The sequence below is a fragment of the Anomaloglossus baeobatrachus genome, chromosome 10, assembly GCF_048569485.1.
Source record: "Anomaloglossus baeobatrachus isolate aAnoBae1 chromosome 10, aAnoBae1.hap1, whole genome shotgun sequence".
Lineage (NCBI taxonomy): Eukaryota > Metazoa > Chordata > Amphibia > Anura > Aromobatidae > Anomaloglossus > Anomaloglossus baeobatrachus.
The window spans coordinates 188,169,417-188,188,850 of NC_134362.1; the positions used below are offsets into that span (position 1 = coordinate 188,169,417).

Consider the following 19,434-nt stretch of genomic DNA (forward strand, 5'->3'; position numbering starts at 1 on the left):
TGCTCGGCAGCACATCCTCTTGTGTATCCAGGACCATGCGCACTGATCTATTACTGACCATTCAGTGCTCGTCAGCACATTGTCTTGTGTAATCAGGCCTCATGATGCCAAGAACAATAGCAGCCTATGCGCACTGATCTATTACTGATTATTCAGTGCTCGGTAGCACGTCATCCTGTGTAATTAGGACTTATGACGTCAAGAACAATAACAGCCTATGCACACTGATCTATTACTGATCGTTCAGTGCTCGGCAGCACATCCTCTTGAGTAACAGGACATGTGCTGCTGAGAACAATAGCAGCCTATGTGCACTTATCTATTACTGATCTTTCAGTGCTCGGTAGCACATTGTCCTGTGTAATCATGGGCATTGATGATTTAGTGGACATCTGATACAAGGTCAAAAATGTATAACACTGCAATTTGCGCAGTGTAAATCAAGGCTGGTCATATTGTCGCGGGCGGGGAGGAGGGTGTCAGCACTGCGCTCACCCCCTTTTGCTCGGGTCCGGCTGCTGCTGCTCAGTGGTGGCTCGAGCGGTGGGCCGGATCCTGGGGGTCTCGAGCGGCGCTCCTCGCCCGTGAGTGAAAGGGGATTGGGTTTTGGGATATTGTCTATTGTTCGTGACGCCACCCACGGCTGTGGTGATTTATTGGCACCACCGCTGCTCGGTGTGGGGATCCCGGGAGTGATGATGTGAAGCAGCAAGTTGTTGTGTTGCCCCTCCGTGGGTAGGGGTTGGTGATCCCGGGGCCCAGTGATGAGGTGGGAGATGCAGGGCTTGGTGGGCGCAGGGACGCGGGGGCAGCGCTGTGCCTTGCGGCACTGTGGTACTCACTCAGCCTGAGACGTGGACACAGTTCTCGGTAAAACACACGGCTGGAAAGACGGTTCCCACGGACGGCTGCACTTGCTTCCCCAGTAGGTGACGGTGATGTCCCTTTTCCTGCACCTAATGTTGTTGATGGTTTCGATGGGTTCCCACCGGTAACCCGCTCCCCGGCTTCAAGCTGGACCGGAGGAGCTCTACTCTTTGCCTGCAGGCGCTGGCCCTCAGAAACTGGTGCCCTGGCGGTGGCGGTGTCTCTACTGTAATGGTTGGGCTGTTGCCTTCAATCGGGACTTGGTTGTTGGGGGATCGACGTCCCCTTCATTGACGGATTTGGCAAATTATGGCGACTCCTAGCCTTGCCGGGGTCCGAGAGGCCCCTGCCCTGGTGCTGACTGTCCTTTGTACACTGCTCCAGACCGCCGGGTCACCACCCGTCCGCGGTCCTTCCAGGAACTTCCAAACGGTCACCCCTCCGGACAATCACCGCCGTTGCTGACCTTGCTGACTCTGTCCTGCACACAGCTGAACCCACTTCAGGCTCTTCACACTCTTTCTTTCCTGTCACCACTCTTACTGTCCTCCTTTACCACTTTACTTCCTTCACTTCACTACTTGTTTACTCCTCTCCCTAAACTCAACTTCACTCGAGCCCTGCCTGGGCTAATCTTCCACTCCTTCCACTTCCTCCTCCAAACTCTATCTGCCTGGTTTTCCTGCCTCCAGGGCTGTGAACTCCTCGGTGGGCGGAGCCAACCGCCTGGCCCACCCCCTGGTGTGAACATCAGCCCCTGGAGGAAGGCAACAAGGATTTTAGGTTAGCTTTGGTGTTCCTAACTGGGGTGTAGGGTGTGGTGGTGTGTTGACCTGTGACCCCTGGCTTGCCCAGGGCGTCACAATATCATTGGTGCAACCAGGGGCCAAAGAAGTAAGGGACCCATTGCCATTTCCAAAGGCGTGGAATTGTGTATTATGGTGAGCCATTGGACTGCAAAGGGCCCATTTACTGTTCTTGCACAGGGGCCCTCTTCTCTCTGTGTCCATCAGTGGTGTAAATGGGCTCTAAGCCCTGCATACACATTGGATTAACATAGCCCAAACCTGCCGATGCCAACTGATATGTTTAATGTGTATGGGGACCCTGGACAGATGATGTCGGGTGAGTTAAGGATCTGGTATGTCTGATTATGGATTTGTGCCGCCCCTGCAGCAGTCGAACAGTTTGGATTCGGGGGTTGCTGTGGCTCGAGGGTCTCCGGACCCGGGGGCTTGTGGCTGCTCCAATGTAAAGGGAGTATTTACAGGGGATAAATGTTCGTGACGCCACCTGCGGGTTGCGGTAAGGGGAGTACCGCCGCTGCCGAAGGGAGTACCGTGGCAGATGGTATGGGGGCAGCCAGGTGTCAGTCCCTCCGCAGGTAGGGAAGGCCCCGGTTGGTGAGGGGAAAGTAGGGTTGGTGATCGGGTGGCACGGCCTTGGGAAAGCAGGGTGCAGGGGTCAGGTTACTCACTGTGGTAGTCTTGGTGCTGGATTAGGTGGAATAAGCAGACAGTCACACAGATGGTAAACCAAAGTCTCTAGGTACCGCAGTCTCTACGGGGAAAGCCCGTCCAGGTCCCGCTCCCACCGCTGTCACTTGGTAAGTCCGGAGCTCTGCCTCCGTGCATAAATTGATTGGCTGTTGTGGCCCTTCGGCTTGAAGGTTTCAGGGCACTGCTACCCGTGTGTAAGGCAGCTGTGCTCTTGATGGCTGGCACTTGGGATTTTAGTGGGTTGTGTTCTTTGGAGACCCCTATCTCCCTCATTGTGTTGGTGCCTTCAACCTCTGAGTTCTTGGGGAAAGTTCATAAAGAGACTATCCTCCACAGGTTAATTATCAAGGTGCCTGAAGCTCTTCCCTAATCTAGGGTCCTGTACCCCGCCGTGCTCGGTACTGGTAAGATAATTGGGCTTTCTGGTGCCAGCAGTTCTCCTAAACTGCATCCGTCACACCCCTGTCCAGTGTTTCTGATACCGGTCCCCGACTCCTATGGTCCTAGACCACCGTCTGTGACCCAACCTGTCACCTCCCTGGGAGCTGTAACTCCCCTGCTCCTCACTCTTTGAGGGCTAACACTCCACTCTCTTTGTCTCCCCTCCCACCAGTCTGCCTGACCCCTAGGTGGGCGGCCATGCTCCAACTTGACCAACCCACTGGTGTCTGTACAGGTCATGGTGTGAGGTGTGGTTGGGATTTGTAGTGCGGATGTTAGTGACACCGTTGTTGGGAACCTGGAACCATAGGGGGGTAGGCCCTGCCCCTGGGTGACAGGATGCAGTTCCCTGTAGCACCCTGATGTATTCAGGGGCGCTACAGATTGCCGATGCGGAGTCCGGCAGTGGCTCTCTCGTAGACAACAGCGATTGCTCCTTTGTATGGGAGATATGGCTGAGATGATTGACGGCTGAAGAAGCCAATTAAGATATATCAGGGGCTTTATTAAGTAATTATAATTACTGATAACGATCCTATAGATTGGCATCTCTTCTACAGTGTTACTGTATATTACGCACTTGTTATCGTATTTAAGACTTTCTGACTTTTCTCATACTGAAAAGCAATAAAAACAATAGAAAAAAAACCATACAAACAATCAAAAATGCCGATATGGGAAATATGAGAGTTTATTATCCTTTAATGGAACGTAACCTATAAAGGAGCAGCTCAGACAATGGAATGAATAATGGATTGTCGGGACGTCCGTCTGAGAGGGTCCGAAAACATAAACTGAGAATAAGTGGAATGTGTCAGATCTGTGCTGGTTTACAAATAGGCAGATGTCCTGTCATCAGTTACATTCATTATTACTCGGACACTCCCTGCTTTTACCACTAATGGAGAAGTCAGAGTAGTGAGCTGAGGCTCCGCAGATATTGTCCAGGCTTCAGAGACCTGATTGCTCCCTATAGCACTCCTCCTGCAATATCTGACACCTCCTTCTTGAACAATCATGACTAATCTGCCGTCACTGATACTGTATTGTACCCACCCTGATACAAACTGGTGAAGTCACCACCCACTGATTACTCTACCTGGCCACCCCCAGGTGACCACACCTGGAGAAAGCCCTGCCCAGCCCAGAAGAGCAGAGCACAGTCACACTGAGCAGAGGTCTGCAGAGGATACATCACTGTCTGAGGACATCTGGGACAACTTCTTACATCTTCTTCTCACCTGAGGTCCCCAATGGGGATGAACAAGAGGAGCTACCTTGGACTTGTGCTGCTGGGTGTCCTTCTTCAGGTCAGTCGAATCTCTTTTATAACCTCATGTCCCAAATAAGTTAACCATTGACTATTCGTTACCCTTGGACCATTGACAGCAGACGTGATCCTTCTGGTCTGCTGTACTATTGTGCTTTCTAACAAATCTGCTCAATATATCAACTACTTTTTCTACCTGCTAATAGGACTCCTCACTTCTACCTGCTAATAGGACTCCTCACTTCTACCTGCTAATAGGACTCCTCACTTCTTCTACCTACTGATAGGATTCCTCACTTCTACCTGCTAATAGGACTCCTCATTTCTTCTACCTACTGATAGGACTCCTCAGTCTTCTACCTACTGATAGGACTCCTCACTTCTACCTACTGATAGGACTCCTCACTTCTACCTACTTATAGGACTCCTCACTTCTACCTACTGATAGGACTCCTCACTTCTACCTACTGATAGGACTCCTCACTTCTTCTACCTACTGATAGGACTCCTCACTTCTTCTACCTACTGATAGGACTCCTCACTTCTACCTGCTAATAGGACTCCTCATTTCTTCTACCTACTGATAGGACTCCTCAGTCTTCTACCTACTGATAGGACTCCTCACTTCATCTTCTACCTACTGATAGGACTCCTCATTTCTTCTACCTACTGATAGGACTCCTCAGTCTTCTACCTACTGATAGGACTCCTCACTTCTACCTACTGATAGGACTCCTCACTTCTACCTACTGATAGGACTCCTCACTTCTACCTACTGATAGGACTCCTCACTTCTACCTACTGATAGGACTCCTCACTTCTTCTACCTACTGATAGGACTCCTCACTTCTTCTACCTACTGATAGGACTCCTCACTTCTTCTTCTACCTACTGATAGGACTCCTCACTTCTTCTACCTACTGATAGGACTTCTCAGTTCTTCTACCTACTGATAGGACTCCTCACTTCTTCTACCTACTGATAGGACTCCTCACTTCTTCTACCTACTGATAGGACTCCTCACTTCTTCTTCTACCTACTGATAGGACTCCTCACTTCTTCTACCTACTGATAGGACTTCTCAGTTCTTCTACCTACTGATAGGACTCCTCACTTCTTCTACCTACTGATAGGACTCCTCACTTCTTCTACCTACTGATAGGACTCCTCACTTCTTCTACCTACTGATAGGACTCCTCACTTCTTCTACCTACTGATAGGACTTCTCACTTCTTCTACCTACTGATAGGACTCCTCACTTCTTCTACCTACTGATAGGACTCCTCACTTCTTCTTCTACCTACTGATAGGACTCCCACTTCTTATACCTACTGATAGGACTCCTCACTTCTTCTACCTACTGATAGGACTCCTCTCTTCCACCAGTGAGGACCCCTTGATGTCACGATCAGTGTCTTTAGACCTTATAATGATAATCCATATAGTCGAGATGCTAAATAGGTTTAATACAAACGAGCCTCTCTGTATAGATATAGCCAAGCTACAGAAAGACAGGACCCCCTCACCCTGACCAGTGCTGCCTTTGAACCCCAAGATCAGCTACTGGGGGCTAAAATGTAACATAAGTTATATCAGTCATGGCTTTATATAGGACCCCATTAATTCAGGTTATATTTCATATATCTAAATTGAACATCCTTTAATTTCACCCCCCCCCCCCTAATGTTATACGATTCATGGATTTATACAGAACCCCTTTAATTCAGGTTATATGTCATGTATCTAAATTGAACCCCTTTAATTTCATACACACCCCCTTATGTTACATAAGTCATGGATTTATATAGAACCCATTTAATTCAGATTATATGTCATGTACCTAAATTGAAACCCTTTAATTTCACCCCCCCCCTTATGTTATATGAGTCATGGATTTATGTAAAACCCCTTTAATTCAGGATATATGTCATGTATATAAATTGAACCCCTTTAATTTCAACCACCCTTATATTATATGAGTCATGCATTTATATAGAACCACTTTAGTTCAGGTTATATGTCATGTACCTAAATTGAACCCCTTTAATTTTTTAAACACCCCTTATGTTATATGAGTCATGGATTTATATAGAACCCCTTTAATTCAGGTTATATGTCAGGTATCTAAATTGAACCCCTTTAATTTTAACACCCCCCCCCCCTTATTCATTGTGGGTATAGCATGAGGAATACACATCTTGAAGAACATGATACCAAGTATGACCCACTCTATAGATTTACCTACTACATGTAGCCCCAAATTTAACCATCACCCAAATACTGTATACCATGTACACCCGGAAATCTCCATAGGAGATGGAATATAAAATGTATATATACTGTATGGTACCAGTTCTGCATTGCAAACCCATTTTCGTCTGTGTGACAGATTGCTGGAGGATTGGCAGAATGGGAAATTTGTGTATTCGGCTTCACGAATAAAAAATACCAATTCCCCGTGTCCAAGTCCTTGGAAGAAGGAGCGGTAGTGGGTCAAGGTAAGAACAAGGTGGTGGATTTACTTGACAAAAATGGACAAAAAAGTTTTCCATGGATACCCTGGCACGCTTTCCTTTTTCTGCCTTTGGGAAGAGTTGTTTAAATTGGACAAATCCAGTTGGAAGCCCAAAATTTGGTCATTTTTGGTGGCCACTTTATCTGTAGTAGGCCATTGCTATTTATTGCTTGCATTGAGCTTCTCCAATTGGGGCGACCTAAGAAAAGGACATATGATTTAGGCTGATCCTATTCACATACACATGGGCCAGAAAAAGGTGTTCTTATCCTAATTGTATGACCTCCCACCACATCTCAGGGAATGCTGATGGTCAGGTAGAGCTAGTTATCACCCTGATCAACTATGTAGTTGGGAGGTCTCCTTAGATAAATACTGTCCCTCCTGTTTATGGTTTCTCTAATGTGTGTCTTATCTTCTCCTTTTTGCTCCTGGGCTTTTCAATAATCCCTTAAATGTCCCCTGATATCTTAATTCCTTGTCCAAGTTCCTCTGTTCTTAGCAATACTGAAAATTCAAGGAGGAGATAAAGCCTAAGATATGCTCAGTGGTAACATTCAGCACAGGTCTAATCTACCTTACACACTATGTGGGAGCTTTCTTCAGGGATGTATGAACAGAAGGGAGATGCATATGGCGCGTCTTTTAGTATTGGCTATCACTTCTGCACCAATACTCCATACTGCCACAACCACCCGTCACAGATGTCCAAAGCCACCAACCTTTCCTCCATCTCTGTTTGTGTACCAATACTCCATATTGCCACAACCACCTGTCACAGATGTCCAAAGCCACCAACCTTTCCTCCATCTCTGTTTGTGTACCAATACTCCATATTGCCACAACCACCTGTCACAGATGTCCAAAGCCACCAACCTTTCCTTCATCTCTGTTTCTGGACCCAACACCAGCCATCACACATGGTCAAAGCCACCAACCTTTGCTCCATCTTGGTTTCTGCACCAATACTCCATATCCCACCACCACCACCCATCACAGATTTCCAAATCCACCAAACTTTCCTTCAGCTATGTCTCTACACCAATACTCCATATTCCCATCATCACCACCACATGTCACACATGGCCAAAGCTACCAACCTTTCCTGCATCTCCATTTCTACACCAAAACTCCATATTCCCACCACCACCCATAACACATGGCCAAAGCCACCAACCTTTCCTTCATCTCTGTTTCTGCACCAATACTCCATATTCCCAGTACCACAGTCCAAAGCCACCAACCTTTCCTTCATCTGTTTCTACACCAATACTCCATATTCCCACCATGATCACCCATCACACATCTCAAAAGCCACCAACCTTTCCTTTATCTCTGTTTCTCCACCAATACTCCATATTCCCACCATCGCCACCCATCACACATGGCCAAAGCCACCAACTTTTCCTTCATCTGTTTCTGCACCAATACTCCATATTCCCACCACCACCACGACCCGTCACACATCTCCAAAGCCACCAACCTTTCCTTCATCTGCTCACTAGCTATGCCCATCGCATTTTTTCTGTAAATTTGGCACCGAGACAGGAAGTATGGCTGGTTCTGGTACTATGCACCATTTCGGCTTAGAATTGGTTCTTCTACGGCAGGTGCTCCATGGATAGTTTCAACTAATTTGGTCAATTCTCTACATAATTGATCATAGCTACCCAACAGATATTCACTGAAGTCAAGGGACTTGCCACTTTTATGGCAAATGCTCCATGGTTAATTTATTGAGTTTTGGTCAACTCTTGGGTGACGTCTTTATACCCAAGAGTGCTACCCGACAGACATTCACTGGATGCACTGGATGGACAATTTTAACTATTTCAGTCAATTTTTCTGTACAATTGATCATATCTAAGCAACATATATTCACTGAGGTCAAGGGACTTCACACTTTTATGGCAGGTGCTCCATGGTTAATTTCCACAGTTTCGGCCAACTCTTGGGTGACGTCTTTATACCCAAGAGTACTACCCGACAGACATTCACTGGATGCACTGAATGGACAATTTCAACTATTTCGGTCAATTCTCTATACCATTGATCATATCTATACAACAGATATTCACTGAGGTCAAGGGACTTCCCACTTGTATGGCAGGTGCTCCATGGTTAATTTATTCGGTTTCAGCCAACTCTTGGTGACGTCTTTATACCCAAGAGTGCTACCCAACAGATATTCACCGGATGGACAATTTCAACCATTTCGGTCAATTCTCTATACAATTGATCATATCTATACAACAGATATTCATTGAAGTCAAAGGAATTGCCACTTTTATGGCAAGTGCTCCATGGTTAATTTATTCGGTTTTGGTTAACTCTTGGGTGACGTCTTTATACCCAAGAGTGCTACCCAACAGATATTCACCGGATGGACAATATCAACCATTTCGGTCAATTCTTTATAGAACTGATCATGACCAAGACTGGTACGCAACATATATTCACTGAATCCAAGGGACTTGACACTTTTATGGCAAGTGCTCCATGGTTAATTTCCACAGTTTCGGTCAACTCTTGGGTGACGTCTTTATAAGTGCTACCCAACAATATTCTCTCGATGTAAGCATGTCTTTGTGGAAATTAGCATAGCTCTGCTCTCTGAATCTGTGTGATAGGTAGCTTCTATGGACTTTGTATCTGGGAGTCATAGCGGAATGTGATCATGTAAGAGCTTGTAGGACAACTTTGGCCAATCTTTGGAGAAGTTGCAGAAGTTGAATTCCATGTGTTGGTTGAAGTTGCTTTCTTCCTTCTGCCCCCAGGTCTGGGCTGGGTTGTTTTTTTTTATTTTTACTGTTCCCTTAGAAGAACATTGCCATAGCTTCCTCGTTCAGCCTCCCCTGTACATGGGAGGAGCCGTACAACTGAACATAATTGTATCATTAGGACATTGATGAGGTAGAGAGAAGCCGTAAAAAGCCTCGTCACGTGATCACCATGTATAATTCAGAGTCGTTTTGTACCTTAGATACATTGTGTCCATTGCTATTTCCATCGTTAATGACTGCAGGAACTGATGTATGGTGTACTCTATAAGATTCCGCTCTTGATGTACCATTTAAAGGGAATGTGTTGTCAGAAAATGACATTTATTAATCCAATTTTATTTCTTGAGATTTTATTGTATTTTTTTTTCACGTTACTATAGTTAAAGAAAATTCTTACATCTTAAAGTTCTCACTCTGGTCACTGAGTTTCATATAACTGAAACTTACTGATCTGTAGAGATCCCTTCTCAGCAGTCTCATTATCATCACAGAAAGAATGACAATGATAAATAACATCTTTATATAAATAACACAAGATTCACCATTCACAATAGGTGATGTCACAGCTCACCTCCTCCTAATGTACAATGACTGACAACACCTCTATATACAGTAGATAACAAAAGATCCACCATTCACAATAGGTGATGTCACAGCTCACCTCCTCCTAATGTACAATGATTGATAACACCTCTATATACAGTATATAATACAGGATCCACTATTCACAATAGATGATATCACAGCTCACCTCCCCCTCCTCCCGTGCAACGATTGATAACACCTCTATATGCAGTAGATAATACAGGACTCATGATTTACAATAAGTGATGTCACAGCTCACCTCCTCCTGTACAACAATTGATAACACCTCTATATGCAGTAGATAATACAGGATTCATGATTTACAATTAGCGATGTCACAGCTCACCTACTCCTCTTCTTATACAATAACTCATAACACCTCTATATACAGTAGATAACACAGCATCCAGCATTCACAATAGGTGATGTCACAGCTCACCTTCTCTCCTGAACAATAACTGATAACATAGCATCTACTTTTCACAAAAGGTTATATCACAGCTCACCTCCTCCTAATGTACAATGATTGATAACACCTCAATATACAGTAGATAATACTATTCACAATAGGTGATGTCACAACTCACCTCCTCCCCCTCTTGTATAATGACTGATAACATCTATATACACAGTAGATAACACAGAATCCACCATTCACAATAGGTAATGTCACAGCTCACCTCCTCCCCCTCCTGTACAATGACTGATAACATCTATATACACAGTAGATAACACAGAATCCACCATTCACAATAGGTAATGTCACAGCTCACCTCCTCCCCCTCCTGTACAATGACTGATAACTCTATATACAGTAGATAACACAGGATCTACCATTCACAATAGATGATATCACAGCTCACCTCCCCCTCCTCATGTGCAACGATTGATAACACCTCTATATGCAGTAGATAATACAGGATTCATGATTTACAATAAGTGATGTCACAGCTCACCTCCTCCTCCTCCTCCTGTACAACGATTGATAACACTCTATATGCAGTAGATAATACAGGATTCATGATTTACAAAAGGCGATGTCACAGCTCACCTCCTCCTCTTCTTATACAATAACTGATAACACCTCTATATACAGTAGATAACACAGCATCCAACATTCACAATAGGTGATATCACAGCTCACCTCCTCCTCCTCCTCCTGTACAATGCCTGTCATGCACTTTACACAGATCACAGAGTATACCCACACTTCTCTCCTATAGATGTCAATGAACATCTGCAGATTATTGTCTCCTATGACGCATGTGGCTGCTGTAATGCATCTCTCTGGATGTTGTTAGCTGCTCGGGCGGGATGACAGATGTTTCCACGAACAGTGTAATTATATCTCAATTTAAAATACTTGGTCAATGGACTTCCTGGGCCCATTAGTTAATGTTAATGGATGAATTATAGGGAGGGCACAGTGGGCACCACCCTAATCCTGAATGTAGATGTTATGTGGCACCTGCAGTTTTGTCACCTGTTGCGCCATGTGTCACAGCCCACTTGCCCAACCTCTTAATTCTCCCCATGATACTTATCTAAGGAGTAGCCACATGTATTTCCGCCTGCTCTTTATATAGCCATGTTTATACAATCCATAAATAAACCAGGGCCCACACCAGGTGTGCCAGGGGCCACATGTCAGCTCAGACACCAGCCCAGTAGGCCTTGGCATTTTCGGAGATTTGCCTGGTGCTGAGGTTGCAATACCCATCTAAATGCCACCATCTCTGATGATAGAAGGGGACTTGCCACAGAAACCCCTGACATGTAAAACAAGATAAATCCTTTTATATCACGTCAGACATATTTATTTCAGTTTCTATTCTGCGAACCCTCTCCACATGGCGTCCTGTCCGTCCGCACTTTTTTTTATTTCCCCAGACCTTTGTTCCTTGGCGTGTGCAGAGACTTGTTATCACAGGCCCGCTGCGGTCACGGGTGTGTGTTATGGGCCGTGCTGGAACAATTGTAGAAAACCAGTTGTGTGACATTCTGTTTTCCTGGGTGTCTGGGAATTAGGAGTGGAGTCCATGCCTTGCCCTAATCTGAGGGCTACAAAAAATAATATTATACAGCTGTGTTATTACGGTATATATTAGCATAATATCAGCGCAACACAATTATAGAAAGAGCCGGATGCCGGGCGCTGCCGGGGAGAGGATGACGTGAAGTTTTGATAGAAAGATCCGTCTCTAGATAGCCAAATGTAGGTTGCTTTCTGGGAGAGGATGACGTGAAGTTTTGGTAGAAAGATCCATTTGTAGAGAGCCGGATGTCAGGCGCTTCCTGGGAGAGGATGACGTGAAGTTTTGGTAGAAATATCTGTTTGTAGAGCGCTGGATGTCGGGCGCTGCCTGGGAGAGGATGGCGTGAAGTATTGGTTGAAAGATCCGTTTGTAGATAGCCGGATGTCGGGGGCTTCCTGAGAGAGGATGACGTGATGTTTTGGTGGAAAGATCCGTTTGTAGAGAGCCGGATGTCGGGCACTCCCTGGGAGAGGATGACGTGAAGTTTTGGTAGCAAGAACCCTTTGTAGAGAGCCAAATGTTGTAGTCTTCCTGGTAGAAGATGACATGCAGTTTTGGTAGTAGGGCAGTTTGTAGATAGCCGAAGGTCGGAGGCTTCCTGGTAGAGGATGATGTGAAGTTTTGGTAGAAAGATCCGTTTGTAGATAGCCGGATGTCGGGCGCTTCCTTGGAGAGGATGACATGACGTTTTGGAGAAAGAGACGCTTGTAGATAGCCAAATGTCAGGCGCTTCCTGGGAGAGGATGACGTGAAGTTTTGGTAGAAAAATCCATTTGTAGATTGCCAAATGCCGGGCGCTGCCTGGGAGAGGATAACAAGGAGTTTTGGGTAGAAAGATCCATTTGTAGAGAGCCGGATATCAAGCACTTCCTGAAAGAGGAAAATGTGAAATTTTGGAGAAAGAGACGCTTGTAGATAGCCAAATGTCAGGCGCTTCCTGGGAGAGGATGACGTGAAGTTTTGGTAGAAAAATCCGTTTGTAGATTGCCAAATGCCGGGCGCTGCCTGGGAGAGGATGACGTGAAGTTTTGGTACCAAGATCCATTTGTAGAGAGCTGGATGTCGGGGGTTTCCTGGTAGAGGATGACATGAAGTTTTGGTAGGAAGATCCGTTTTTAAAGAGCCGGATGTCTGGCGCTTCCTGGAAGAGGATAATGTGAAGTTTTGGTAGAAAGATCCGTTTGTAGAGAGCTGCATGTCGGGCACTGCCTGGGAGAGGATGACGTGAAGTATTGGTAGAAATATGTGTTTGTAGAGAGCCGGATGTCGGGCGCTTCCTTGGAGAGGATGACGTGACGTTTTGGAGAAAGAGACGCTTGTAGATAGCCAAATGTCAGGCGCTTCCTGGGAGAGGAGACGTGAAGTTTTGGTAGAAAGATCTGTTTGTAGTTAGCCAAATGTCGGGGGCTTCCTGGGAGAGGATGACAAGGAGTTTTGGTATAAAGATCCGTTTTTAAAGAGCCGGATGTCTGGCGCTTCCTGGTAGAGGATGACGTGAAGTTTTGGTAGAAAGATCCGTTTGTAGAGAGCTGGATGTCGGGCGCTGCTTGGGAGAGGATGACGTGACGTTTTGGTAGAACGATCCATTTGTAGATAACCAAATGTCGGGCACTGCCTGGGAAAGGATGACGTGAAGTTTCGGTAGAAAGATCCATTTGTAGAGAGCCAAATGTCGGGCGCCTCCTGGGAGAGGATGACGTGAAGTTCTGGTAGGAAATAAAAGAGAAGGTTTATTGGATAAAAACAACGCGTTTCAGTGTAGACACTGCACCAAAATGTGTTGTTTTGTTTTATTTCCTACCTAGACTTCACGCTGTCCTCTCCCAGGAAGCAGCCGACATCCGGCTATCTACAAGAGTCTCTTTCTACCCTTGGAACACCTCTGCACTCCAAAGACAGCAAACATTGGAGTATTATAGCCCTATGGTGAAGCAGCCTACACCCCCTGGAAGGTGCAATCATCCCACCCAGCCGCGCTTTATTTATTTATAGTTGTGCCTAATCCTGCACAACCATCCACCATTTCTTTACATGTTCAACCCAAGGAAGCGCTCCCATTTCTTTTTTTGCCTTTTCATACAACAAAATCATAGTACGGGAATTGCTAAATATTTAGCCGGTTGAGTTATGACGGGATTCACCATGTTCCGCCGTTTTTACTGTCGTTTTGATAGAAGAATTAACCAATGTGATGAAATCTGTGATGGCGGCTTATAAGACGTTGGAGATCCACATTAATTCCCTCTCCCCGTATTCTTTTTTCTTTGGTTGTATCATGTGGTCTCATCCCTTGTTCTAAGAGTCAGGCAGAGACGCAGCTTGTGAAGCTTTAAAATCACACATCTAAGCAAAAAGCTAAAACGATCCAATGCAGAAGTGAACCTGAGAGTGATACACGATGAGCCAAATGTAGGATCTCAACTATAACAAGCATAAACAAATGACGCATAAATACGAGTTAGAAAGAATTTAATAATTTTTCATAAAAAATGGTTGTACGCAATAAAAGACAAAATAAACTAAATTGCCCAGATAGGATCAATAAAAATATATCTTCATTTACATAAAAGAAGAGATATAAGGTGGCAGCTCTTCTCCTGTAAGAATAAAAGAATCGGGCATATTGATATCCAACATGTCCCACCTTTCTTCCGGGAGAGTCAGCACAACACTAGACATATTATGGTACCGTAGTCCAACCAAAAACGGTGCTTAAGTCAGCATTCATCTAATCTGTTTAGATAATACAATAAAAGAAGAGATATAAGACGGCGGCTCTTCTGTAAGAACAAAACAATCGGGCATATTGATATGCAACATGTCCCACCATTCTTCCCCCGTTACATCTATTGTTAGGGGGGAGTCAGCACCACACTGGACATATTATGGTATTATAGTGCAACCAAAAACGGTGGCTTCGTCTGGCATTCATCAAATCTGTATGGAGCTAAGAGGCGGTGGCTCTTCTGTATGAGCAAAAGAATTGGGCATATTGATACCCAACATGTCCCATCTTTCTTCCTCCCCCCCCCCCCGTTGCATCTATTGTTAAGGGGAGAGTCAACACAACAATGGACATATTACATAGTAACCTAGTCCAACCAAAAATGGTGGCTTAGGCCAGCATTCATCTAATCTATATAGCTAATACATGTTAAACGAGAGCTATAAGGTAGCAGCTCTTCTGTAAGAACAAAAGAATCGTGCATATTGATAACCAACATGTCCCATCTTTCTTCTCCCCATTAACATCTATAGTCAGCACCACACTGGACATATTAGATGGTAGCCTAGTCCAACCAAAATCAATGTCTTCAGCCGGCATTCATCTAATCTGTATGGACAAAGAGCTATAAGGTGGTGGCTCTTCTGTAAGAGCAAAAGAATCGGGCATATTGATATCCAACATGTCCCACCTTTCTTCCCTCTTACATCTATTGTAAGGGGGAGAGTCAGCACAACACTAGACATATCAGATGGTAACCTAGTCCAATCAAAATCCATAGCTTCGGCCGGCATTCATCTAATCTATATGGCCAACTTTTTTTCCCGATTGTCACTACCAATTCCAACATTCTACCTTATTTTTTTCCGAAATTAATGTGCCCGCTGAAATTTGCCTTAGGATTTCAGTATTTCTTATTGGATCTAGAACCTTTATTGAAGTTGGTAACTCATTGTCGGAGCTACAACTCACATTGGGCCAATCTTTAATCTTCAGGACCTCTTTGGTCACCAGGTCATAGCCTTTTGGGAGCATAAGTGTAGACTTGTTGGGCAAGGTCTTTCTCCAGACAGTTTCTCTGGATCTCGGAGATTCCATCTGGTATAGACCTAATGGGGAATATCACTTTTCTTCAGCTGTTATGATTTTAAAGGGTTTGTCCATCCCGGGGAAAAATTTTCAAGAAGCCCAGAACATGTGCAGTTGATCTAACAACGCGTAATATCCAATCTATTAGGTTTTGGGTCTTGCTTTCCGGTTACTTCAGGTAGGACATTTGCATAATTACGGTCACGTGCCGACTAATTTCTCATCCTCTTGACCATTGAAAGAAGCAGATGAGAAGCACTTGTGGTCACAAGATCTAAAGCTAGAACTGGCAAGCAGAACCAAGTCCTAGTAGTGTGTACTTTGTATACTGTTAGGATTTGATAACCTGTACTTCTCGAAAATGTCGTCAGGGTTGGACCACACCTTTGAGAATCCCCTAACTTTCAAAGATGAAACATATCCATCATCAGTTTTCAGTTTCACTTTTTCTTAGTCTCAAATTCCTGTACGTTCTACGTAGCTTTTTGTCTCGAGAGCAGGAAGGATCATAGACATAGCTATAGGGGCAGGAGCTTAGGGTGACCAAAGGTCCCTTTGACCCAAATGAAAAGGCCAATATTATGAAAAACCCCTTGATAGTTAGGGCCTCTGTTGGAGATTTGGAATTGGGGCCATGAGATTCAAGTTCCACCCCACCATTTTGTCGAAGGGGCAGGAAAGATCATAGACATAGCTATAGGGGCAGGAGCTCAGGGTGACCAAAGGTCCCTTTGACCCAAATTAAAAGGCCAATAGTATTAAAGACCCCTTGATAGTTAGAGGCTCTGTTGGAGATTTGGAATTTGGGGCCATGAGATTCAAGTTACACCCCACCATTTCGTCGAAGGGGCAGGAAAGATCATAGACATAGCTATAGGGGCAGGAGCTCAGGGTGACCAAAGGTCCCTTTGACCCAAATGAAAAGGCCAATAGTATTAAAGACCCCTAGATAGTTAGGGGCTCTGTTGAAGATTTGGAATTTGGGGCCATGAGATTTAAGTTACACCCCACCATTTCGTCTAAAGGGCAGGAAAGATCGTAGACATAGCTAGCTATAGGGGCAGGAGCTTAGGGTAACCAAAGGTCCCTTTGACCCAAATGAAAAGGCCAATAGTACTAAAGACCCTTTGATAGTTAGGGGCTCTGTTGGAGATTTGGAATTTGGGGCCTTGAGATTCAAGTTACACCCCACCATTTCGTCAAAGGGGCAGGAAAGATCATAGACATAGCTATAGGGGCAGGAACTTAGGGAGACCAAAGGTCCCTTTGACCCAAATGAAAAGGCCAATAGTATTAAAGACCCCTTGATAGTTGGGGGCTCTGTTGGAGATTTTGAACTGGGGCTTATGAGATTCAAGTTAGACCACTGGATAAGAGGGTGTGCATGCAACCGGGTGTGTGGGCGCCCAAAGGACTGTCCGCCACATAGAAGCAAATAGCACACTGTAGGGAAGGTGTCCTGGTTCACCTTTGCCTTTGGACCCTGGAGGATAGCGATACACCTATCAAACCGTGATTTGGTGTAATTTGCATCCTATCAATATTAGGAAGTCATAATAATAAGCAGGCTCCAAAATCATATAGTATGAATCCAGCCCGGTGTCAATGTGACCAAAGCCAGGCGTAAGTAGTTAAATATCTCACACCTTAATTTCACTGTGTAAATAAGAGATCACCTTTCTCCTAGTCCTGTGTTTCCTGTAAATCCAGTTACGACAAGGGCAGGGATATGTAATTTGTTCACCACGGCAGGTAACATGCGGCAGCTTGAGATCGGCCAGTAGTGTCTTGTCTTAGTTGATGATGCGGAGACGTTGATGAACAATTCATCCTCCTGGCATAGAACAAACACTTGGAACATTTTCTTAAAGAGGTTTTGCAGTTTTGGAAAACCCCTGAAATCCCCCTGACATCCCAGCTGCAGTGGGGTTTTGTTTAAAATGCATTTCTCACCCTCCCCAGGTCCAGTACTGAGTCTCCACCGCTGCTCCAGGTATCTGTTATTGTCTGCAGCATAGTTGGCACGAGCCATCCAGAATCACTGTGCTCACTTGATTGGCCCAACGACTCCAGTTCAAAATATTAACCATGACCTACGAAGCCATCCACAACCTGTCTCCTCCTTACATGTGTGACCTACCGTAGTCTCCCGGTACTTACCTCCACGTAACCTCAGATCCTCACAAGATCTCCTTCTCTACTCCTCTCTTATCTCCTCCTCCCACAATCTTTGTACAAGATTTCTCCCGTGCCTCCCCCATACTCTGGAATGCTCTACCTCAGCATATCAGACTCTCCCCTACCGTGGAAAGCTTCAAGAGGAACCTCAAGACCCACCTCTTCCAACAAGCCTACAACCTATAATAACCCTCAGTCCAGTACACCACTGCGCAACCAGCTCTGTCCTCACCTATTGTACCATCACCCATTCCCTGTAGACTGTGAGCCCTCGCGGGCAGGGTCCTCTCCTCCTATACCAGTCTGTTTTGTACTGTTAATGATTGTTGCATGTATACCCTCTTTCACTTAAAGCGGAATAAATGGCGCTATAATAATAAATAATAATAATAATAATAATTGGCTGCAGTGCTGTCGATATGACATGTTTTTTAAACTGCAACCAGGTTTTTCAGAAAAAATAAAAACAAATGACGGGTTTTGCGGTAAAAAAAAAATGACGGGTTTTCTGTAAAAAAACAATGATGGGTTTTTCGGTAAAAAACAATAACAGGATTTCCAGTAAAAAAAAACAATAACAGGTTTTCCGGTAAAAAAAAAAGGACAAGTTTTCCAGTAAAAAGAGACAATGGTGAGTTTTCCGGTAAAAAAAAATGACGGGTTTTTCAGTAAAAAACAATGACGGGTTTTCCAGTAAAAAAAAAGACAGATTTTCCAGTTAAAAAACAATGACGAGTTTTGTGGTAAAAAAACAATGACGGGTTTTCTGGTAAAAAAAAACAATAACAGGTTTTCCGGTAAAAACAGTGAAGGGTTTTCCGGTAAAAGCAATGACGAGTTTCCCGGTAAAAAACAATCACGAGTTGTCCGGTAAAAAAAATGACGGGTTTTTCAGTAAAAAACAATGACGGGTTTTCCGGTAAAAAAACAATGACAGGTTTTCCAGTTAAAAAACAATGACAAGTTTTGCGGTAAAAAAACAATGACGGGTTTTCCAGTAAAAACAATGACTTTTTTTTTGTAAAAAACAATGACGGGTTTTCTGGTAAAAAACAATGACGGGTTTTCCGGTAAAACCACTGACGGGTTTTCCGGTAAAAAAAAAAAGATGGGTTTTCTGGTAAAAAACAATGACGGGTTTTCCTGTAAAAACAATGACGGGTTTTCTGGTAAAAAAAACAATGACGGGTTTTTCGGTAAAAAACAATGACGGGTTTTCCTGTAAAAACAATGACAGGTTTTCTGGTAAAAAAAACAATGACGGGTTTTTCGGTAAAAAACAATGACGGGTTTTTCGGTAAAAAACAATGACGGGTTTTCCTGTAAAAACAATGACAGGTTTTCTGGTAAAAAAAACAATGACGGGTTTTTCGGTAAAAAACAATGACGGGTTTTCCTGTAAAAACAATGACAGGTTTTCTGGTAAAAAAAAAACAATGACGGGTT

At 44.5% G+C, this 19,434-nt stretch overlaps 1 protein-coding gene across 3 annotated transcripts in view; it reads left to right on the forward strand.

Moving 5' to 3' along the window:
- The window catches only part of LOC142254742 (cadherin-1-like), a 77,538-nt gene that overhangs the window by 4,975 nt on the left and 53,129 nt on the right, over positions 1-19,434 (forward strand). For 2 of the 3 annotated variants that reach the window (XM_075325999.1, XM_075326002.1), the window contains exons 2-3: positions 3,921-4,117; positions 6,467-6,575. In XM_075325999.1, the coding sequence (XP_075182114.1) occupies positions 4,061-4,117; positions 6,467-6,575 (166 nt within the window). In that variant the 5' untranslated portion in view covers positions 3,921-4,060. Of the gene's footprint in view, positions 1-3,743; positions 4,118-6,466; positions 6,576-19,434 lie in introns of those variants that run through there. The other variant, XM_075326001.1, reaches the window with a different exon arrangement.